Here is a 25,489-nt window from a genome sequence, read left to right as displayed (position 1 = left end):
CTTCAACAAGTGGGTGTTTTAAAAAACTGCAGTACATATATACCATAAAATACTGCTGCTGCTGCTGCTAAGTCGTGTCCGACTCTGTGCGACCCCATAGACAGCAGCCCTCCAGGCTCCGCCGTCCTTGGGATTCTCCAGGCAAGAACACTGGAGTGGATTGCCATTTCCTTCTCCAATGCAAGAAAGGGAAAAGTGAAAGTGAAGTCGCTCAGTCGTGTCCAACTCTTTGAGACCCCATGGACTGCAGGCTACCAGGCTCCTCTGTCCATGGGATTTTCCAGGCAAGAGTACTGGAGTGGGTTGCCATTGCCTTCTCCCCATAGAATATTAGTCAGCAGTAAAAATAAACTGTTATACATACAACTACTTGGATGATTCTCCAAGGAATTAAGCTAAATGAGTGAAAAAAATCAACCGCCCCCCAAAGTTACATATTATAAGATTTCACTTGTGTATAATTTTTGAAATGAAAAAAAGTAATGGGACAAATTATTGGTTGGCTGCAATGAGGACCCAGGGACTAGGGGTGGTGGTGGTGGTGTGGAACAAAGATGCTGAGGCTGTGAAAGGAAACATGAAGAGTTTTTATGCTGTTAGAACTGTTCAGTGTCTTGACTGTGGTGGTGGATACACAAACACAAAATGAAAACATTGTATAGAAACTAAAGCATGCACAAATGAATACGTTAAAGCTAGGAATATCTAAATGTGATCAATTGATTATATTAATATCAATATCCTGATTGTGATATTATACTATACCTTTGGCTATACTACACTTTATGGCAACATGTTACCATAAAGAGTTACTGAAAAAAAAAAAGCATACAAGGGATATCACTATACAGCTTCTTAAAACTACATATTTCTTATGTAGTTAGTATTAAAAATAGTAATTAAATAAGCAATTACAATTAGTTAATTAAATTAAAAGTAGTACTTTACTATAGCAACAAAAAGTATAAGGATAAATCTGAAAAAAGATATCTAAGACCAGTAGACTGATAACTAAAAAATATTACTTAGAGAAATTTTAAAAGAACTAAATAAAAGGAGATATGTCATGTTCATGGATTCTAAAGCAATATTGTTAACATTAATTTGTCCTCAAATTGAGCTGTATATTCACTGAAATGCCAATCAAATCTCAATAGGTTTTTTTGGAAACTGACAAGGTAATTGCAAAATTTATATGGAAATGCTAAGAATATAGAATACCCAAAACAGTTTTGAAAAAGAGGAGCAAGTAGAAGGAATTATCTCACGTGACCTTAAGACAGATCACATTGCTCCAGTAATCAAGACACTAGTAGATCAATGGACCAGCAGAGAGAGTTAAGCAGTTGTTGATCTACACTTGCATGGCCAATTGATTTTTGACAATGATGGAAAGTCTATGGAGGAAAGATAAGTCTTTTACAAATGATGGCATGGAACAATTGGATAACCACCTACTAGGGCTTCCCTGATGGCTCAGACATTAAAAAATCTGCCTGCAGTGTGAGAGACTCCAGTTCAATCCCTGAGTTGGGAAGACCCCCTGGAAAGGGAATGGCTTCTCACTCCAGTCTTCTCACCTGGAGAATTCCATGGACAGAGGTGATCTGGCGGGCTATAGTCCATGGGGTCAAAAAGAGTCAGACACAACTGAGCCACTCACACTTTCACTGTGCTAGATAAATATGTAGTTAGATTCATACCCCATAGCATAAACAAAAAGTAACTCAAAGCGAATCATAGACATGAACATAAAAATTGAAACTATTGAATTTCAAAAACAATACAGATAAACTTTATGATCTTAGGTTAGGTGACAAACCTAACATATTGCTTAGTATGATAGCAAAAGCACAGAGCATAGAATCAACTGGGCTTCATCAATCAAAAACTGCTGCTGTTGGAAACATGATACTTGTGAAAAAGAAATTTGCTAGTCTCATACCTGCAAAATGAGTTATATATAGACTATATAAAGAAATCTCAAATCTCAAAACAACTCCATAAAAAAAAACTGATAAAATATTTGAGCACTCTCTTCATCCAGGAAGATATACAGATAGAAAATAAGCCAATATAAAAATGCTCAGCATCAGTAGTCATTAGGGAAATGGAACTTATAACAATAAGATTCTACTACCTGCTTATCATAGTCACTAAAATTAAGAGACTGACCATATTAAGTGTTGCAAGAACTCTCACATAGGGGTGCTAGGAATGCAAAGAGGCACAGCCATGTGGAAATAGTACAGCAACTTCTTAAAATGTTAAACATTAAACATAAAATTATTTTCTGTTCTCAGGCTGAAACCAGTTTTTATTTATTTTTATTTTTTTATTGGAGTTTAATTGATTTACAAAGTCATGTTATTTTCAGATGTACAACAAAGTGAATCAGCTACACTTGTATATGTATCCACTCCTTTTTAGATTCTTTTCCCATTACAGAATATTGAGTAGAGTTCCCTGTGCTATACAGTAGGTCATTGTTTGTTATCTATTTTATACGTAACAGTGTGTATATGTTAGCCCCAATCTTTCAATTTATCCCTCCCCCTTCTTACCCACTGGTAACTATAAGGCTGTTCTCTACATCTGTAACCCAATTTCTGTTCTGTAGATAAGTTCATTTGTACTTTTTTCTTAAATTCCACATATAAACAGAAACAAAAACCAGATGATCTAGTCATCCAGTTCTAAGTATTTATCCAAGAGAAATAAATATTAATAAAATGCATATATACAAATATTCAGAATAACCTTATCTGTAATAGTCACAAGCTGAAAATAACACAAGCATCCATCGAAAGGTGAAAGATAGGAGAATTGTGCCATCTATACACAATGGAATACTACTCAGCCATGAAAGGGAATGGATTCTTAGTAATTGCAACAGGGATGGCACTCAATTTAATCTTAATTATGCTGAGTGAAATAAACTAAACAAAAAGGAGTACATGCTGATAAGATTCTATTTACATAAAACTTTGGAAAAGTGCAAACCTACTGTAATGATAAAAAGCAGATGAGTAGTTGACCCATGATAGTGGTGGGATGAGAAAGGGCTGAGTGGAGAAAGTACAGAGGAACATAGAGAAACTTTGGATGGTGACATATATGTTGATTATTTCAATAGTGTTAATAGTTTCATGACTGCATCTGTATGTAAGAACTTTTCAGTTATATACTTCTAGCATGTGAACTTACTATATTCCTATTGTTGTTGTTTAGTCTCTAAGTCAATTCAGACACTTTTGTGACCCATGGACTGATGGGCTATAAGCCACCAGGCTCCTCCGTCCGTGGGATTTCCCAGGCAAGACTATGGGAGTAAGTTGCCATTGACTGGATTGGATCCAGATGCCAATCCATCTGGATTCTTCCAGATCCAGGGATGGAATCCGCATCTCCTGCTTGGCAGGCAGATTCTTTACCACTGAGCCAGCCTCAGCTCTCCCTTTATATCTGCATCATAGCTGGTTGTTCGGCTCTTTGAGGTCGTGGGGGGTTTCCCATCTGGAGGCCTTGCAGCGTCGCTCCCTCTGCTTTCCCAATCTTCACCTGGTTGACTCTCTCTCACCCCTCAGGTTTCAGCGTCATACTTCCCTCAGAAAACATTCATCAAACACACCAAATAATTAAGGCTTTAGTAGTAGAAACTCTCCCTAGCACCACTTTTTCTTTTTCAAAATTTGTCACATATTTGACTTAAATTTTTGAGTAAATGTTGAATTACTGCCTACACAAAACAAAAACACAACAATTTACATATACTATGAGGTTAATACGTTTAAAGAACTGGTTAGACGTAATTATGACAGTAATACCTATAAGGACAGAGACTGAGTAGTTTTAAGATCACACATAGGGCTTCCTGGGTGGCACTAGCAGAGAAGAACCCACCTGTTAATGCAGGAGACATAAGAGATGAGGGTTTCATCCCTGGGTCGGGAAGATGCCCTGGAGGAGGGCATGGCAACCGACTCCAGTATTCTTGCCTGGAGAATTCCATGGACAGAGGGGGCTGGTGGTCTGTGGTCCATAGGTCTGCAAAGAGTCAAACACGACTGAGGTGACTTCAGTTCAGTTCAGTTCAGTTGCTCAGTTGTGTCCGACTATTTGTGACCCCATGAACCACAGCAAGCCAGGCCTCTCTGTCCATCACCAACTGCTGCAGTCCACCCAAACCCATGTCCATTGAGTCGATGATGTCATCCAACCATCTCATCCTCTGTCGTCCTCTTCTTTTCCTGCCCTCAATCTTTCCCAGCATCAGGGTCTTTTCAAATGAGTCAGCTCTTTGCATCAGGTGGCCAAAGTATTGGAGTTTCAGCTTCAACATCAGTCCTTCCAATGAACACCCAGGACTGATCTGCTTTAGGATGGACTGGTTGGATCTCCTTGCAGTCCAAGGGATTCTCAAGAGTCTTCTCCAACACCACAGTTCAAAAGCATCAATTCTTCGGTGCTCAGCTTTCTTTATAGTCCAACTCTCACATCCATACATGACTACTGGAAAACCATAGCCTTGACTAGATGAACCTTTGTTGGCAAAGTAATGTCTCTGCATTTTAATATGCTGTCTAGGTTGGTCATAACTTTCCTTCCAAGAAGTAAGTGTCTTTTAATTTCATGGCTGCAATCAACATCTACAGGAATTTTGGAGCCCAGAAAAATAAAGTCAGCCTGTTTCCACTGTTTCCCCATCTATCTGACATGAAGTGATGGGACCAGATGCCATGATCTTAGTTTTCTGATTGTTGAGCTTTAAGTCAAATTTTTCACTCTTTTCTTTCACTTTCATCAAGAGGCTCTTTAGTTCTTCTTCACTTTCTGCCATAAGGGTAGTGTCATCTGCATATTTGAGGTTATTGATATTCCTGCTGGCAATCTTGATTCCAGCTTGTGCTCCCTCCAGCCCAGCGTTCCTCATGATGTACTCTGCATATAAGTTGAATAAGCAGGGTGACAATATACAGCCTTGACATACTCCTTTTCCTATTTGGAACCAATCTGTTGTTCCATGTCCAGTTCTAACTGTTGCTTCCGGACCTGCATACAGGTTTCTCAGGAGGCAGGTCAGGTGGTCTGGTATTCCCATCTCTTTCAGAATTTTCCACAGTTTATCGTGATCCACACAGTTGAAGGCTTTGGCATAGTCAATAAAGCAGAAATAGATGTTTTTCTGGAACTCTGTTGCTTTTTCTATGATCCAGCAGATGTTGGCAATTTGATTTCTGGTTCCTCTGCCTTTTCTAAAACCAGCTTGAGCATCTGGAAGTTCATGTTTCACATGCTGGTGAAGCCTGGCTTGGAGAATTTTGAGCATTACTTTACTAGCGTGTGAGATGAGTGCAATTGTGTGGTAGTTTGAGCATTCTTTGGGGTTGCCTTTCTTTGGTATTGGAATAAAAATTGAACTTTTCCAGTCCTGTGGCCACTAGTGAGTTTTCCAAATTTGCTGGCATATTGAGTGTAGCACTTTCAAAGCATCATCTTTTAGAATTTGAAATAGCTCAACTGGAATTCCATCACATCCACTAGCTTTGTTCATAGTGATGCTTCCTAAGGCCCACTTGACGTCACATTCCAGCATGTCTGGCTCTAGGTGAGTGTATGCACATAAGATCACATGTGTATTGGTCAGTGGCAGTGATGTGAGTACAATCCTCTCTGACTTTAAAGCACACAGTCTAAATTTGTGATTAATGGTTTCTTAATACGATATCCACTCTGACATGACCCAGGGCTTTCCTGGGGACTCAGCAGTAAACAATCTGTCTGCCAATGCAGGAGATGCAAGAGAGACAATTTCGATGCCTGAATTGGGAAGATCACCTGGAGAAGGAAATGACAGCCCACTCCAGTATTCTTGTCTGGAGAATAAGCCTGGTGGGCTACCATCCATGGGATCACAAAGAGTCACACATGACTGAGTGACTAAGCACATATAGGTTGTACTCCCAGTCAAGCACTTGGAAGAGTCTAAACTAGGCTGTGTTGTCTGACAAGTAAGTCAAACATGGAAATGGAGAGTCCAGAAAATGATCCTGAAATTTGGAGATCAGAATTGGCATAAGTAAGTTAGCAGTAAATCCATGCAAGATAGGGGTAAGCACCATGGTGTCCTAGGTAGATTGTGGTACTAGATGAGTTACCAAGATAGAGATCCAATAATTAAGTGCAAGATGAGAAGCAAGATGTCTCCAGGTCTAGGCAGAAACCTGGGGAGAAGCTTGGAGAGCAGAAGAGAGCGCCTTGATACCAAATGCTAGAATGCTGGCCTGTATTACTAACATTTCTACCGTAGACCTTCACCTACCACTCACTGAGCATCCCGCTCCACGTCAAGGAGGTCTCAGCAGAAATGTCTCCAGAGCTGAAGATTCCAAATGTAGGAATCTCATGGTAATAGGACAGGGAAGAAGATAAAGAAGCAGGAAACTGTAAAGAAATATTAATTAAACATTTGATTATCTAAGTATTTATGTTTGCAATAGCCAGACATTATAATGTTAATTGCATTCATTGTCTAGTCTCTTTTTTTTTCTTTTCTAAAAAAAAAAAAGTTTATCTGATAAGGATTTGCAACTTCAACCAGTAGACAGTCTTTTGGTTAAATGACACTGCCAATTGACAGATCATCATGATATTCAAAATTCTTCATCCTCCAAATGGATCAGTGGCCTAAAGTACAGGAGTGTTCATAAACTATCTCTGTAATATATTGCCTCCTGTCAGTGAGAAAGGACTTATCTTAAATCAAGAGTTGAAATACTGCCGGTATCTAAGATACATTTATTTCTTTAAAGGTGGTGAATTTTTAAGCCAAACTCCTCCCCTGCTAGATTAGAATTTACACCAGTAAGTAAAATCCAGACATATTTAACATATTAACAATCTCGCAAACTTTAGTAATTTAACTGTATTTAAATAAAGTGTGTCATTAGTACAAGAGAAGACTCGTTTGTTTATAAAAAGTATAATTTTTGCTTTAAAATACATCTTTTTGTAGCAGGTGTATTTCTGTTACTAAAATGGAATAAATACATTATATTCTATCTTTATAGAAACAGTCCTAAATAATAAACAGAATTTTTCACTGACCATGCTAAATAGATGGTATATCTTTAGAGATCACTGTTTTTTCCAAATGTCTCATTAATATCCTTCTTAAATATAAATTACAGTCAAATCTTCTATTCCTAGTTTGGCTTGCTTCTAAATTTGTCTCCCTTGTCAACACATTGTAAATCAAATTTGATCCATATTGAAAGCAGTATAATGTTTTTAAACTGGTTTCTTTATGGACGACAGTGTCAGGAAAATTAGTAATCAATATTCAGCAGCCTAGAATCTAATCCAGTTGTTAAAATTTCAATACTGTTCTTAGCCATCAGTTCTTGATTGATTGGCAAGATTGAATACTAATGTTAAAATAACGTATAGGATGTTGACTAGACAGATTTAGCCATTATTCTTATACCTTAAACAGTTTAATGTTTTTATGATGGCTTGGAATAAACTATTCTTTTCACAACCAGGAGAATCCAATTTTAGAATTTTAAGTTCTGTGAGAGCTTTGGTTTTCTACCAAAAGTATTACAGACTTTTTTCCTAAAAGAAGGCAGTCTAAATTCTGGTGGCATATCAAATAAATCACGACAGCCATCTCTGCTATGCCTCAGGTTGCTTCACTGATGCACTGGTGAAATAATAGATTATATTTCAGGAGCATATGAGGGAGAAAAGGACAAAAATTCTAATTAAGCTTGAAATCTGTATATTTCTGGAATGATGAATACACAGGAGAATATGGTAATCCTGAATGTCAACCTCATTTTCACTAAACTTCTGAAATTTTTAATAATGCTCTAATTTCTCACCTTCATATAAGACTCAAGGTCCACTTATAATAAAGGTCTCAAAAGAGCCCAAATGCAAACTCAGATATCACGTTTTTCTGTTTGAAAAGTGCAGTGTGAGCAGTCCAGGTTCCAGGATTCAGGCCTCATTGTCACGCCCTTGCTATATAGGTTGCACTGCAGAGAAACCACCATAAATCATCTCCAGGCTGTGTACAATTAATTTTATGTTCTGTGCTTGTCCTCCTCTATGTTTTATGCTATTTCATTTTATATTTGATTTTTGAGGTCATTCTTGTTTTGAGGTGAAATACCTCAAGCTTAATATTAAAATATCACTGGGTGTTACTATAGTGTAAGTTTTAATAACCAAATTCAGGGTCACCTTTTTTCCCACAAGTTTTAAAATGAATGTCATAAATGTGTCAAAAGACAACCTGTAACTCCCTAACCCTTTTAACTATAAGAAGGTATTATGTGGGTTTACCATATAATTTTTTGAAGGGCGAAATATTTCTACTCTCCCTGCATGTTTTCACAGTGATCTTTATCTTATTTGTTATTACCTTGGAAGTGGTTTCAAATTTCATCAGAGTTTCTTACCACTTAGATGATTTGCAGTAAAACAGGAAAAAAAAATCCCTTTTTAATAATTTTCAGAATAGCTATTCTTCCAGACGGGAGTCTCCGGATCCTAAATGCTTCTAAATCAGATGAGGGAAAATATGTTTGCCGAGGGGAAAATGTCTTTGGTTCTGCTGAAATCACAGCTACAGTATCTGTAAAAGGTAAGAAAATGTGGTGAATTTTCTATAAGCATAGTTTCATGGCTTTATCCGAAAGAGAATAAATGTAACATGCATGTATGTGTGTTTGCTTGTGTGCGTGTACATGCTTCTGTTGATGAAATCTAATTGCACATAAAAGACAAACACAGTCAAATTGTCCCTTTTCATTATTTAGGGGACTGTGAAGAAAGGGACATATTATTGGTAGAAATTTAAGTATTTCACTCTGAACAAAATATGTGGGAGGGTAAAGAAAGCTTTCTGAAGTTTTAATTGGTATCTCAAAAATTTTAAGTATGCCAGCAGAGTAAAAATATTTTCCTCAACCAAGATTAATTTTAGCATCAGTCAGTAATACTGCTTTGTTACCACTTCAACTGGGAATTTGGGGCAAAAAAGAGAAGCAGAAAGAGGATATGAACATGTGGTGTTGGAATATGCATCAGATGAAGCAACACCAGAGCTACTCTTTGATGTCGACATCAGTGGAATTTTTATACAGTCATTTTTTAGTATTATAAATATCACCACTTAAATGTTTCTGTTAGTTTTCTAGTTCTAAAGTGAACTAGATTTCAAATCTAGAACCTTCTTTTGCGACTACTTGTCAAATTATAAGAAAATTTCCTGTCTTATACACTCTCTTCATTTGACAAAGGAATGCTTTTCACAACAAAGTACATCACTCTTTTTTTTTTTTTTTCCATTTGTGCATGTAGTATACAGTGACTCATACTTTGGCCACAAAAATATAAAATGTTAATTTTTCTCTTTCTTTAGAAGTAGAAATGTAATTAAAATAGCCGGCACTCTGATATTTTAGAAAAGAGGCAAACATCCACAGAAGAAAGGAACATAATTTTTAAAACGTCTTCACTTAGAGCATATATTACTGGAACACAACTCAGTCTTCAAATTTGAGTCTCATTCTTAGTGTGTGTTAAATAACCTTTTCCATAGTGAGGCAAGGCAGATTTCACAGACTTTTTCATTTAATAATAGCAACAATGCTTTCTGTTAACCATGAGCTAAGTGGAATGTTTAGTTACTCAGAACATTCCAGTTGTCACAAAGTTTAAACTGCAGTATGCTGTGATTATCTGTCTTCTCTGATGAAGCCAGAATTTAGAATGCCACACAGAATATCTGAGTTCCGGAATGTTAATATTTACAGTGACATTCCTTTCCTGGTGTCACTCTTTCCTCTCAGAGGCTGCTTAGAAGGAACTTATCAATAGTTAACAATGGTGCTTCATCAGACTATGCTATTGCAAACAATAGAGCTGGAATAGGAAAATTAGGCTAAATTTTAAACGTTTGTGCCAGGCTTCTTGAGTCATGTACAATCAGGAATCTAATTAGGAAAAAAGAAAAAAATCAAAATCCTGTCTGCATCATTTCCCTACTTATTCAAACATATATATATATATCTATATATGTATCTATATATCTCATATTGCATGTATTTGATCATTAGCTTAAATATCCTTTAGATGTACAGTTGGTATTAGCATTTATTGGTTTAAAGTTGCTCTACACCCAGTAAAAATATATCTATCTTTTTAGATGTACAGTTGGTATTAGCATTTATTGGTTTAAAGTTGCTCTACACCCAGTAAAAATATATCTATCTTTTAAAAACTAAAGTGAATCATTAGTTAATGTAAACATTTTTTCTTAAAAAAAATTCTATTCACTATTTTGTCTTTGTTTAGATCTCAGTCAAAGCAGCCATTGGAGGTGATATTTTATTATCAACCAGAGGAGCCTCTTCTACTCCTCTACTTACAAGAAGGTTTTGTAAACTACAAAGAAAATACAAGGTGGTACAGTAGTAGTATAGTTTTGTCTTTGTGAAGATAGAAATTTGAAGGGAGGTGCTTCCTATAACCTTTAAAGAAGTGAACTTGCTTGAATTATTCTTTCTTCGATGAGAGGCTTTTTTTTTTTTTTTAGTAAAAATCCTTTCTAAACTTGATCCTTGAAGATGGACAGGGAAGCTACAATCTTTTTTCTAATATTTCTCCTTCCAGGATGCCAAATGCTGTTTCTAGCTGTATAGTCTTCCCTCTTTTTCATCCAAGCTGACTTGTTAATAGGAATAGTGACTTTTAAATCATCAGTTCCCTACAAATACCTAGCAAAATACCCTAAATACAATAAAAGATATTTCAATTAATAATAGTTTATTAAAAGATACCTACCTGGAGCAACTATATTACATAGATTCCTTGTTTAATTTTTCTCTATTATTTAAAATACAGAATGCAGGGGAAACTATGTGCTATGCTGATTAATGTATTTTTATTTCTATAGAACCTACAAGAATAGAGCTTACTCCTAAAAGAACAGAGTTAACAGTGGGAGAAAGCATTGTCCTTAATTGCAAAGCAATTCACGATCCTAGTTTGGATGTCACTTTCTACTGGACACTAAAAGGACAGCCTATCAATTTTGAAAAGGAAGGTGGACATTTTGAAAGCATCAGGGCCGTAAGTTAATACAATTTTGTTCTTTGAATAATACTACTTTTAGAAATTTAGAATCAAATGTAAGAATTTTCTTATTGATGAAATGTTTAGGAAAAAGTTCAAATTACTTTATTTCATTATTCTCTCTATGCCAAACTGAAAGTAATACTTATTCAAAACTTCCCAGTAAGAAATTGGAAATACTTCATTATGCAAATTTGGTTTATTTGCAACGTGTATTCATTTGATTAGTACTGTCCATATTTACACCTTACTTCTCAAATATTATGTAGCTACATCAGCTGACTAGTATTATTTAAAGCATGCTTAGTAATTATGATGCAATGAATAAGTGAAATAAGCATGCTTGTTCTTGAAGAAATAGTAATGCTTGGAGATTCTTTAATCTCTCACAAACTACAGAATTTAAACTTGCAACCCAAAGTCAGAAATGCTTTAGCCTTAGATAAACATTCACAGACATGATCATTTCTCAGCTGCCAAATCTTTTCCTGTAATATCTTCTATTATATATCTACTAAATAGAGTAAGAAATCTTTTCAACCAAATCCTATAGTACCATCACAGTGTCTTAACTCAACAGAGAACTGGAAAAAAAGATCTTTTCCCCACACTGGCTTGTTTAAGACACAAAAGAGTGACACAGAGGGAGAGAAAGATGATGGAACCCGAGTGGTAGAGAGAATCTGGCTGGAATGTCCCTTCAATCCTGGCAGGAGAGGTGGATCAAAATGCCATTCACGCCTGCAACTCCAGTTTAAAATGCTGCCACATGCTTATTAATACCAGTTTATCCTTCTCTAAACACTGTAGGAAGCACTGGAAAACCACAGCTACCGTGAGCCCAAACATAAAAAACTCAGTTTGGATTGAATTTTATTTTAAAGTTAATGAGATACAGTGGGGAAAGTCCTAGACCCAAAGTCAGGAATTTTCTGGATCAAGTTCCAGCTCAATCCTTAATCAGCTATGTAACAAAGATCCAGTCACTTGACCTGCCTGGGCATTGATTGCATAGAGAACTAAAGTGATGCAGTTGGGCCAGATAATTTCTAAGACCCCCTCTCACTCCAGAATTTGACAAATTTGTATTAGGAGAATAGTAAGAATGAACTTTATTGCATTTTTCAATGCAAACAAAATTAAACATTTTCTTTTAACTTATTCTTTTCATCCTGATTTATTTTTAATTAATGAGAGAGACTGCGTAAATAAGAAACAATTACCAACTGTATTATTCACATTTCATTAATAAATTAATTTTAATTAGCAATGGTTATGTTATATACAAAATTTATTGATCATGTTAAAGTCATTTTCCTCAAATTTGGAATTTTCATTTACCTTGAGTTGATCATTTCTTCAAGACTGTGGACAAATTTTATGCTATGAATGTCATAAAAGAAAACCAGAAAAATGTGACATAAAAATGTTACATTTGAAAACAACAAATATTCCAGCAAAAATATACCTTCTAAGGATTTTCTGTAAACATTTATTTTGAGTGATCAGACACATAAAATTATGTCTAAAATGAATTTTCACTTCATAGAAGCAGGTGCCTTCTTTATTTTAAAATAGCAATCAATAAATGGTCTTGGTACAATTATGTGAATTCTTGTTTTTGTCTCTTAGATATCCACGTTAGTTTCATGTTCATTCATTTGTATCAATAAATACCTTTAATCCTTTAATAAGGTTGGCGCTTAATAACATCTGCTTCATCTCTCTTTCTACGTATGTTGTTCTTGCCCTTGAGAAGTACAAAATTGACTCCCTGCTCCATGCAAACTCATATTGCTTTAAGCCATTGTAAATTAGGCTCAGTTTGTAGACAGGGATAATAAACTACAGAACAGAAGAATACAGGAAGTTATTATATTGAGAAGAAAGAAAAATATTTAGCTTTAAGGTCATCTAGGATTTATCGCTTTAGTATATTTAGAAAAAAATAATAAATTTTTTTGCTTTACTTTTTAAAGTATTTGGAAGCTTCAAACCTGCAAGGTCTGAAATAAATAGTCTATTCCCCTTCTCCTAATATCCTCAAAAACTGATTGGGTCCTGGCTGGCTTTAAGGACATACCTGATAGAGAATCCAGTTTTGTGACTTTGAAAAGTCAGAGGGAAAAAGGAAATCATTCTCTTTCCATCCCTTTTCTCCTTGTGAAATAATACGTCTGAGAAATAACATGTTTCAGAAGGAGGGATGAAAGAGTTATAAAGAAGTGAGATTTGGGAAGGCCTCTGAACGTGTGGAAACCTTCTGTTTGGGAGGACAGTTGAAGACTCTGGGATAAGAGGGCAGGCCAGGGCTCAGAGGAAAGACTGGTGGGGTGGTCTGTGGCTTGCTGTGTGTGTCAGAAGATAGCCACTAAGGAGATCTTAAGAATCTAGGCTGGCCCAGCAGAGTAGGAAGTCCAACAGGATTTGGGATTTAGGCAGGAAAAGAGTATGCCTTTGACTGGAGAAGTCTCTATATTAACTGCCCTGGGCTAACCAACCAGTGGGTGATTGAATGGGGATGAATCAGAAGAGACTGGGGGGATAGGTATATTTTTAAGCACATTAACACTGCATAGTGTCAGATGAAATCAACCCATCTTGATATTTTTCCATTTTGTAATGCCAAAATACAGCTTCATGAAGTTCCCTACTTTTCAGCTAGTTACAGCGATGTCTTTTATACATAGCCACTGGTTTGCAGATAAAGCTCTATGTAAAATTTTATGTGTAGCTTTTATAACATGTATAGGCAAGGTATAATTATGTTTGAAATAAAATAGTGCATTTGAACTGCATTTCAAGAGAGTGAATAAATAAACATATCATCACATCAGGTTAAAAGAATAATAGCTATTGCTTTGAAATCTATAATGAAAATGCTTCTATTTCTCTTGCCTCTTTACTTTGGCCATGTTTTACAAACCCAGCAATTTGACTGATTTTTGGAGTGAATCCAGTATTGAAGCCTATGTTGAAAGGGTCCAAAGTAAATCAATTAGTCTGTAAACATTTGATCCAGTTCACCCAAATCACATTTTGGCAATGATACGAGCTAATCGAAGGTGGCAAATTAGTGAGGCTATTCTTAAGATTCACTTTAGATTCAATTTTACAAGCTAAGTGCTGTGGAGGATCCAAGCTAAAAGACACGGCCCTTCTCCCCTAAAAGAACACAGTTTAAGGGGACAGGTAGCCAGAAATCTTCTATCAGAGTGCTGTCACGAGGGAGCTCTACATATTGCTGGCAGGAAGACTTGGTACTCAAACTGGATCTGGACTGTTAAGATTTTGCAAAGAGGTTATGAGGAGAAACTGCATTTCAGACAGAGCGAGCAGGTAAAGCAAAGACAAAGCAGAGAGCTCAGAGCACCTCTCAGGAACAGTGAGGAACCATAGCCCTGATGGTATAGTGAGGACAGAGTAGGGGATAAGGCAATATTTGTTGGTTGCGTTTAAAGGTGACCAGCAGAGTCCTCATTGTTAAACACACTGATTTTCAAGCCATGGAATCTGGATTGTATTTGGAATACAGCAGGGAGCCGTGTAACTCAGATTTGTTCTTTAGAAAGATAATTCTGACAGCCTTGTGGAGCAGGGGTTGAATAGCTTGCCGACTTGACATTCCTTCCTGGCAGGTTAAGCAGAGGTTGGGGCTTGCCAGGTGCAGTGGGAAAGAATCTGCCTGCCAGTGTAGGAGACACAGGTTTGATCCCTGGATGAGGAAGATCCCCTGGAGCAGGAAATGGCAACCCACTCCAGTATTCTTGCCTGGGAAACCCCATGGACAGAGGAGCCTGGTGGGCTACAGTCCACGGGGTCACAAAGAGTCTTCTGTGGCTGAGCGCGAGCGTGCATGCGCGCACACATACACACACGCACTCACACACAGGTTACAATGAGACACTGACCATTATAAGCAACTGCCTCAAATAACCACTCAGTTATCAAATAAAGCATTTGCAACTGTGCTTTGACACAATTGTGTTTTGAAGCAGTTGTCTGTGTTGGTTAGAGGTCTTTGAGACTCTCTTAATAGTCTCAGGGTGTCTCAACAGCACCTAAATATGATCATTTGACGCCAAAGCCAGAGTCTTAATGGAGAACTGTGCTGACACATTGTTCTCCAGAGACTTGAAATTCCTAATTATTCATTCAAGATGTAAGCTAGTGTTAATCTTTACAGTGCATAAAGATCATTTGCACTGAATATCACGGAAGCTTGTAATTTTGCTCTTTTGAGGACAGAGAAAAAAGCCAAATATTTGTGATCAGGAAGTCTGGCCAAAGAATTGCCTTTTTCATTGTGAACTCTCCAAATGTGATAAACTGCAGCTAAATGAGCAACCAAATCAAAATGCACTATTTGAATGGTCCTTTGTATTTACTTGTTGCTCTGATTATAACAATACACTCAGGAAAGCAGAGTAGGGATGTTCAATCCCATTTTTAAATGAGGAAACAGAAGCATAAGACTTTCCCAGGCCACATAAATACTAAATTGGGTTAACAATATTAAATACACTATGATCTTTAAAATGCATTATGCTGATTCTCAGCATTTACCCTTTCCACATTCATTGACCTTTTCATGTTCAGCCCTTGTCTATAAACTGTGGGAAATAAAAATAAAAGAAAGATTTGGTTCTGGTCTCTATTATATGTTAAAATGACATAGAAAATAAAGTAACTCAAAAAATATGCCATAAGAAAGCAATTACTATTTCTTAAATTATAGTCAAATATTTTTGGAGACCATAAAGGAGATTAATGTGAATTTTTTTATCATTGTGGAGAAAAGTGAAGAAAGGAATTAATTTAGCACCTACTATATGTTAAGCATTCAGCTATATTTATATGTATATATATAAACAGTGAGTTAAACCAGCCAAACCTATATATGTATAGGCTTCTCAGGAGGCACAGTGGTAAAGAATCCACCTGCCAATTCAGGAGACCCAAGAGATGTTTGGGCTTGATCCCTGGATCAGGAAGATCCCCTGGAGTAGGAAATGGCAACCCACTTCCGTATTCTTGCCTGGAAAATTCCATGGACAGAAGAGCCTGCTGGACTATAGCCCATAGGGTCGCAAAAGACTAGGACATGACTAAGCGTGCATGCACACATTTAATGCATTTTATGTGTGAAAGTGAAAGTCACTCAGTCGTGTGACTGAGTAGGGGGCCTCTTTGAGACCCCATGGACTATACAGGCCATGGATTTCTCCAGGCCAGAATACTAGAGGGTGTAGACTTTTCCTTCTCCAGGGGATCTTCCCAATCCAGGGATTGAACCCAGGCCTCCAGCATTTCAAGCACATTCTTTAGCAGCTGCTGCTGCTGCTGCTAAGTCACTTCAGTCATGTCCGACTCTGTGCAACCCCATAGACGGCAGCCCACCAGGCTCCCCCATCCCTGGGATTCTCCAGGCAAGAATACTGGGGTGGGTCGCCATTTCCTTCTCCAATGCATGAAAGTGAAAAATGAAAGTGAAGTCGCTCAGTCGCATCTGACCCCTAGCGACCCCATGGACTGCAGCCTACCAGGCTCCTCTGTCCATGGGATTTTCCAGGCAAGAGTACTGGAGTGGGGTGCCATTGCCTTCTCTGTTTAGTAGCTGAGTCATCAGGGAAACCCAAGAAAACTGCAGTGGATAGCCTATCCCTTCTCCAGCGAATCTTCCCCACCCAGAAATTGAACCGGGATCTCCTGCATTGCAGGCAGATTCTTTACCAGCTGAGCTTATGTGTAAATACACACAATCGCTCATCAATTCCTCATAATAATTATATAAATATAATTTGGGAAGAAGGTGCCTTCTGACCTAGACCTCAAAGGATGATTAGCATTAGGATAGGAAAAGAAGAAAGAGAAAGACAATCTTAGGTGGGAAAAGATATTGTATCTCAAGGTTACAAGGGTTCCTGGGAATTACTGAGTTTGTCCTAGGTTGATATATGGATTCCCCATCACTATCATCAGTATTCACTGCAATCCCTTTAGTGAAGAAGAACTCACTCCTCTGAAGTAGTCCATTCCATCACCAACCAGATCTGAACATCAGAAAATTGGAAAGTAGGAGTAATTATGATCAGCTGTATCGCACACATAGGAATCATAAGGTAATATGCCTGCTTCATATCCCTGGTGTTTGTGGATTATTAGGTAGGTAAAGGGGGCCAGAATATAAACACCTTGGTACCTCAGGATTTTTCATTAGCTGGAAGTCCTAGCCTATGTCAGTCTTATTATGGTTACTTCTGTTCCAAGTTTATCTTCTTAGGACTTAACCTCTATTTCCTGAGGAGTAAAAGTCTCAGAATAGAAAACAGTAAGTACTCGGCTGCACCATTCTCTTTTCTAATGGATAAATATAAAAATGAATGAAATCACTGGATATGATTCCAAGGTTTACTAACGCACAAAGCTCTTAGGACTGAGAGAGCATCTGCCGCATCTGCCTCTTCAGCATGTTAGCAGGTGTAAGTCTTGAAGGCACTTCATAACTAATCAGAAAATGTATGAAAGGCAGAGGGTCAACAAAGTCACACATTCTCTTTGGCTCATTCTGCTCACTAGTAATATTCATACGTCCAAGTAGTACGGCCTCCTGCACACTTAGCCCTACCCCTGCCTGCCTGGAAAAGGGCTTGTTCTCCCTCCTCATTCGCTTTCTTGCCTCCTGGATCTTTGTCTTGCTCTGAATCCTAATAATTCACCAAGCTTCTGTAATGTGGTAACTCAGCTGGTGAAGAATCTGCCTTCAATGCAGGAGAGCCTGGTTCGGTTCCTGGGTCAGGAAGATCCCCGGAGAAGGGCCTGAAAACCCACTCCAGAATTCTGGCCTGGAGAATCCCCATGGAGAGAGCAGCCTGGTGGGCTACAGTCTATGCGGTTGCAAAGAGTTGGACACAACTAAGAATAGCACACAGCACAGCCGTGCTCTGTTGTGATCTTTTGACGGCTACACATTTGCTTTGTAGCAGTTCCTCCCAGTCTTTCACCTAATTTAACAACAACAACAAAAAATCACATTGTCATGTTAATAGGACAGAACAGAGTAATAACCAACCAAAGCCTGAGGCTAAAAAGAAGAGAGGCTACACGCAAAAGCCTTACAATTTTCAGATCATTCCAGAAAGTGGAATGCCCTCTTATCCCAGAGACTTCAACTGTCCTCCCTTTTTGTCTGTATTAGAGAATATGCCTCCACCCACTCTCTTCTCAAAGTGGTAGTAGTTCCCATGGCAAAAAAAGAAGGCACAGGCTTCACTTTGTTCATTTAAAGGTAGTCTACTCAAAACATACCTTCTGGGTATGGAATTATGGTGACCATACAGAGCTCTTTGTTCAGTTAGAGCCTCCATTTTTGATAGCAGCTTTACATAGTATTATGGATAATGCAAAAGTTACCAGTTTCTCTGCAGTATGTTTTAGTGCAGAAATATAGGTTTGCCTTTTTCTGTTTGTTTTTTGAAAGAGAGAGAGGGAAAATAAAGCTTCTTGTAGAGAAAGGCAATTTTAGTGTTGGCCATGCTGAGAAAAATCAGATCAATAGTCTCTGATCACGGAGAGGATAAAAGCACCATACTTCCCAGAGATTGTCATCAGAGCCAACTGAAATGTTTCAGGTTATTGGCTTGGGAAAAGTAGGCAGTGAGAAATCGAAAACAGTCCTTTACCTCTTAACAGAATTTGCTTTTGCAGATTGTAGTGAGGTGAAAGTCACTCAGTTGTGTCCGACTCTTTGCGACTCCATGGACTATACAGTCCATGGAATTCTCCAGGCCAGAATACTGGAGTGGGTAGCCTTTCCCTTCTCCAGGGGACCTTCCCAACACAGGGATCAAACCCAGGTCTCCCGCATTACAGGCGGATTGTAGTGAAGGGAAGGTGGAGAATACTGGAGTGGGTAGCCTATCCCTTCTCCAGCGGATATTTCCAACCCAGGGTTCCTAGATTGTAAACTCCAGATATTAAACATGCTTTAGCTCACTAACTCCTGAAATTAAGTGTTTACAATATGGAGTATGGGACTCCATATTGTTACCTTTGGAAGGATTTCTTTCCAAAATTATTTTTCCATTTCATGCAAATATTAGCTGTCTAGATTTCTAGAATGCTGCATTCCTCTCATTTTTTTAACTCAAAGAAAAATTTAATCCTGAATGAAGTGCCTCTGCCTTTGGCAATGTGATCATTAGCAGGCCCCAATAATTTTTCAACCATTGTGATTGTAACCTTGACCCAAAGCCTATCTGATTTATTTCAGTGGTGTTTATCAAGCCAAATTCTTACCAAATTCTAAGTCATTTTCAATAGCAAATTGCTTCCTTAGATTTATTAAATGTCTTTCTAATATGTGTAACAAATTTCTAATATAAATTTGCGTGCAAAATAACCATCTAAGTATTTTGGGTTTCAGTTTAGAATTTCCATTGTGTTCATTCATTATTACTCTAAATTTCTATTAGTTATCCTGTAATTGTGCATGGGAGAACAATCAAAGGATCTTGACTCTAGAATGTCTTCCCTGTCCTAATCTGAAGGAGACTATTTTTTTATGAGGCACCAAAAATCTTTATAAATTATATATGTACTAATCAGTTTAGAATGAATAAATAAATTAGTAAAGTATCAAATGTTCAAATCAAGTTACTGAAATGATTGCCTAAATTATCTTCAGAGCCTAATATTCATCTTTTCTCAATGCTCTAATTTCATACATAATCAGTGTTTGCTTTTATTTCTTAAAAGGCCACTATTTAAATCCTGATAATTTTTAAAAGTACCTCTCTCCTTCCTGTTTTCTTGCATTCCTCTCCCATTCATTATTTGCATTGATCCATGGGCCGGTTCAAATAAATTGGCTTAGGAAGGATAACTAATTGTGTCAGTTGGCTCGAGGATACCAGAGGCCATTGTCATAGACATTAGATTCCCGTTTCAAGACTGTGGCACTCTTTCCCTAAGTCACAGAATGTGAGTCCCTCTCTGGGAATGGCTATCCTGTCAAAGAGAGCTTTCTGGCCCTAATTATGCCCCACCCCCAGCCCATAACCAAGGATGGGGTGATGAATGCATGTGCGTGATGTGTGCTAAGTTGCTTCCTTTCTATGACCGTATAGACTGTAACCTGCCAGACTCCACAGTCCATGGAATTCTCCAGGGAAGAATACTGGAAAAGGTTGCCATGCACTCCTCCAGGGGATCTTCCCAACCCAGGAATGGAACCCACATTTCTTAAGTCTCTTGCTTTATCAGGCAGATTCTTTACCACTAGTGCCACCTAGGAAGTCTGATGAATGCATCAGTGAAAGTCTCTCAGTCGTGTCCAACTCTTTGCACCCCCATGGACCATACGGCCCATGGAATTCTCCAGAATACAGGAGTGGGTAGCCTTTCCCTTCTTCAGGGAATCTTCCAAACCCAGGAACCCTGGTCTCCCGCACTGCAGGTGGATTCTTCTAGCTGAGCACACAAGGGAAGTCCAGGAATACTGTCGTCTGCATTGCAGGCAGATTTTTTTCCAACCGAACTGTCAGGGAAGCCCCAATGAATGCATGAAAGTGAAAATGAAAGTTGCTCAGTTGTGTTTGACCCTTTGGGACCCCATGGAATATACAGTCCATGGAATTCTCCAGGCCAGAACACTGGAGTGGGTAGCCTTTCCCTTCTCCAGGGGATCTTCCCAACCCAGGGATCAAACCCAGGTCTCCTGCATTGCGGGTAGATTCTTTACCAGCTGAGCCACAAGAGAAGCCCAATGAATGCATACGGATGGTTAAAAAGTCCAAGTCTCTTGCCTCAAAGGAGGACACATCTGAAGGGTCTCTCAGCTACAGAACTCCTTGTGGAATAAGCTGAGGTCTTTATCATGACTGCTTCACAGTTAAACATCCCCTCTGCACAATTCTGCTTTCTTCATGTTCCCCATATGTCATTCCCCAATGGAGTCTCCATCTCAGAGTCTGCTTCTCTGAAACCCTGACCTAAGACAGCCATGAAGGCAAATGCCATCACTGAGAAAGCACTCGAAGCAAGTATGAGTAATAGTAAACAGTAATAATGATAATTTACATCCCTTGAAGGCCCATTAAATAGCTGACGTCAGCTTTTCAAGTGTTGTTTCTCTTACTTCCTACAAATATCCTATGATGTCGAGATTGGTTTTGTTTGCATTTTCTGTTTGAAAGAAAAAAACAAATTCAGAAAGATAGATAGCTTTTTCAAATTTAAACAAGTCTTATATAGGAGAGTTATTATTCAAACTAATTCTGAACTGCAATATCACACTGTCTCTGAAAATATTTGGTCAAACCTAGAGCATATCTACAACTATTTGGAGAGATAAAATTTTAAATTTCCTTTTTTATCAATGAATTTAATTTCAAATTATATCATGTTGTGAATAATGTAGATGAATATACTTCACCCATTTTATAATTTGTGGGTCAGTTATTCTCATTGCTGATAAGACTTTGATATATTCATCTAAAATCACTCACTCCCATAAAGTTATTAATTATATTTACAATATACAAGTTCTTTTTTCTGATATTTGCAAATTTTACTATTATGAGCAATCTTCTGGCCCTTTGCCAAAAATTTGTTTCTGTTATATAATGTAAAAGCAGTCCTACCAGCCAGACTCTTCAACATTTAATCATTTCAGAATAAATTTGAAACAGCTTTATTATCTGATTAAGACCTAAGTTAAAATAAATAAGTAGAATTTTATACCATGAAGATGTAAAATGCCCTTCCTCTCTCATGTATTGTATTTCCTTTGATTCCCACAATATTGTGAGACAGATGAATCACAAATAGATGAAGAAATTGAACCCCAGGAAGGAAGAGGGGTTACATCCCTCACTACAGAGGTTCTGAGAACCCAGGCACACGGAGGACACAGTCCCTATTACCATTTAAGCTTTGAGCTGAAAGCTTCATTGGCATGGAATCTAAATCTGGTTTTATGAGCAAAGATATGAAGAGCAAAAACTAGCTGTAATTCTTCACTGTGGCATTTTGAAAATTAAGGACAGGAAGAGATTGTGTTTTTTCTCCTCAATCTTACCTCTTTAATTGGTCAGCTCTGCCTATTTTTATCTTAGTTACTTGATCACTATTAAAACATTAAAATCATATGTTCTGTAAGATCAAAACACCACATTTGTTGTGAAAAAATTTTTCCATAAACTTTACTGAGGATGAGTTTAAAAACATCTTAAAATATCCTACCACACTTGCTTCTTCAGATGTTCTGTGGGTGTGTTTTCCCATTAATTAACGCTCACTCTCCGGCTGCTGTAATTGTTTCATTTTATAGTTTGAACCCCTTTTTATCAACTTCCCATTTTAGTCTTTTGAAAATACTCTCAATGTGAATATGAGATGCAGTATGTTCCATTTTTTTATTGCTGAAGATCAGGCAAAGAGTATAGAACATAAATTCCGCATTTGAGACACTTTAAGTCATTTATGATTACTAAGTTAGTTACAGAATGGTTGGTTTCATGTGAATTTTTGGCCACAAAAATCCGGTTTTCAAGTCATAGACTCATTAGTGGTTGAGAGTCTTCCCCCTTCTTCACCCCCAATGCTTCTGGTTCTTCTATTATAAATTTTCCATCCCTCTGCCAGAGTAAGTAACAAAATCTACTGTAAATGTTGCTTGATTCTTTCATTCTAGGCTTTACATTTCTGCAAGTTCAGAGGATGTTTATTTTCTGAACTCACACAGTAACTGTGCACATCCAAGACTAAATAAACATTTGTGAAGTTGCTAAAGGAATCAGTGAAGGTAGGAATATATGAAGTAAAAACTAGCCATTTAGACTAGACTGACTAGATTTTTTTAAAAAATTGACTAACATCTATCTAGACAGCATTTTTTTCACTTTTTTTTACCAAGAAAAATTTCTAACTTCTAATATAGCTATAGGAAATGCCAGTGATCAATAGTTTTATTTGTTTTGCTTCATATGAACATCTAAATATCTTTGATATTGTGCTGAAAGTAATTGTTTTCTCTGGAAATAATAATCATAGGAGTTCTTAATAATAGAGAAATACATGTGGATTCTAGTTATCTTGTTGAAGCAATGCTGACATGTTTTATAGATTTTTTTGTTATTTTAAAAAGAATGTCCTATATAGACGTAGTATCCAGTAGATATAATTTAACCTACAGAGTGATGAAATGCATAGTATAATAAGGCCCTCAATACTAGAATTGTTACCTTGTTGGAATAATACATAACAAAAGATTATTCTTTTCAGTTTCTGAAAAGCTTGACAAATAAAAGGCTGTCTTTATACCCTTAATACCACATAAGGTTTAGGATTTTTATAAGCAAACATGGTTCAGTGTTTCATTTTGAAATACCATTGATATGTAAGTATTGTGTTTTTAACTATTTTCAAAAAGTAGTTTTCAAAAAGATGGGTTTTTGAGAGGCCATTATTTTCAAGATGTCTTTGAAATTCTACCTTTATTTCACAATTTCTTTCTGCATCTGTTTTGTATTAAGTTCTAAAGAGTGCATAAGTGTTATGATATGTTTAGCTTTCAGTTTTTCAAAATCCTGCAGTTTCTCTCATGGACTATTTTCATCATATTATAATATAAAACTCAATCTTAGGAGTTTAGAATTAATAACTCAATAGGTTACCTCTCAAAGATTTTTCTTCTCTTGAAAAAGGAGAAAGAGGAGTTTTTAAAAATAACTATTGAGCTGTTATAATATCATTCACTTTCTTTCTTCATCTGGTATGCCTTATAAAAGGTCAACTTAAAGAATTTGGAAAGCATGACATCATTATCTTTAAGGAATAATTGATGGCTTTATATAATATTTATCAGTGTATAATAGATGAATTCTGAATTTATCTCAGATCCACAAAGATGTACTGAACACCTATATGTTAGGTACCTGTCCAGGAACTGAGGACTCTGTAGCAGTTATGTGAATACAATTGAGAGGACTGCCTTTGGGGAGCTAGAGTCTTACAGAGGAACAAACATGTAAACCAACATGTAGCAAGAGCACTGGAAGAAGTATGTTCAAGGAATTCAGTCCAAGTAACACATCATCCAAATGGCGGAAGAAGGGAAGACTTCCGAAACCAAATAATACGTAAGCCTGTGCTTTAAGGAGAAAAAGAGTATTTCAGGCAAAACAAGGAATAGAAAGGTGGAAGACAGTAAGGTCAAAGGAAGACTAAGGACAAAGAAAATACGAAAGACAAAAGCTTACCAAATTCTAATAACAATGATTTCATAGCCATAGCAAACCTCATCTAATATATTACTATCAGATTATTATTTAAAGAAAGCTTTGTATGTTGCCAATGAAAGTTACATAGATGGCTAAGATCTTTGGCCTCAATTATAGCATGTTACATATCCTTAGCCAAAGTAAAGCTACTAGATATTTTCAAATTAAATCTAGGGGTAAATTATTGCTTAGCGTAGGTGTATGTGCTTCACATAAATTTACTTGTTTCTAGAAGCTCTCTGTGGGGTACATAAAAAAGAAATTGACTATCATAGTGTTAAGGTTCAATATTAAAGGTCATTGAGATAAAATCCTGAGAGACATGAAACAGTTTTTGTCAAAAGATTGCTTGTTATTCTAGAAACATCTGCAAGAATACAATGTAGTTTAAAAAGGCAGGGACCTTTCTTCTGCATTTTTTCCCTTTATTATATTACATATTTTTGGGAAAAAAAGTAATCATACTTATTTTGCTAACCGTTGTCAGCACTTGGCATCATGTCTGGTAGATAAAATGTTTGCCAAATTATTTATTCTGTTCAGTTCAGTTTAGTCACTCAGTCGTGTCCAACTCTTTGTGACCCCATGGACTGCAGCATGCCAGGCCTCCCTGTCCATGAGCAACTCCCGGAGTTTACTCAAACCCATGTCCATCAAGTTGGTGATGCCATCCAACCATCTCATCTTCTGTCATCCCCTCCTCCTCCTGCTTTCAATCTTTCCCAGCATCAGGGTCTTTTCCAATGGGTCAGTTTTATTTATTACAGAAATGAATACTATTTTCTATTCTTAAATATAGTTATGTTCTCACTTAGTTTCTCATCTGGTAAATTACCACATGAAAAATAAATATACCAATATCAGGAAAAATTTTAATACATTTATTCACTTTACACTTAATGGTTACTTGTAGTATATATAGCACAATATCAGGGCAGGGAATATATTGTTGAGTAAAGCATGATATCTCCCTTCTAGAAGTCTTAATCTAGACAGAGTGTTACACAACTATTGAATGAAATAAGTGCTATAGTATTGAGACATTATGCTGTTGAGAG

At 37.1% G+C, this 25,489-nt stretch overlaps 1 protein-coding gene across 1 annotated transcript in view; it reads left to right on the top strand.

The window, feature by feature from the left end:
- CNTN5 (contactin 5) overlaps positions 1 to 25,489 on the top strand; it is a 1,534,958-nt gene that overhangs the window by 1,352,487 nt on the left and 156,982 nt on the right. Inside the window, exons 14-15 of the mRNA XM_043897056.1 lie at positions 8,526 to 8,653; positions 10,970 to 11,145. Of these exons, the coding sequence (XP_043752991.1) occupies positions 8,526 to 8,653; positions 10,970 to 11,145 (304 nt within the window). The remainder of the gene's footprint in view (positions 1 to 8,525; positions 8,654 to 10,969; positions 11,146 to 25,489) is intronic.

This window comes from Cervus elaphus, chromosome 1 (assembly GCF_910594005.1).
Source record: "Cervus elaphus chromosome 1, mCerEla1.1, whole genome shotgun sequence".
NCBI lineage: Eukaryota > Metazoa > Chordata > Mammalia > Artiodactyla > Cervidae > Cervus > Cervus elaphus.
The sequence above is the reverse complement of the archived record's forward strand: the minus strand, read 5'-3'. Positions and strand labels throughout refer to the sequence as shown.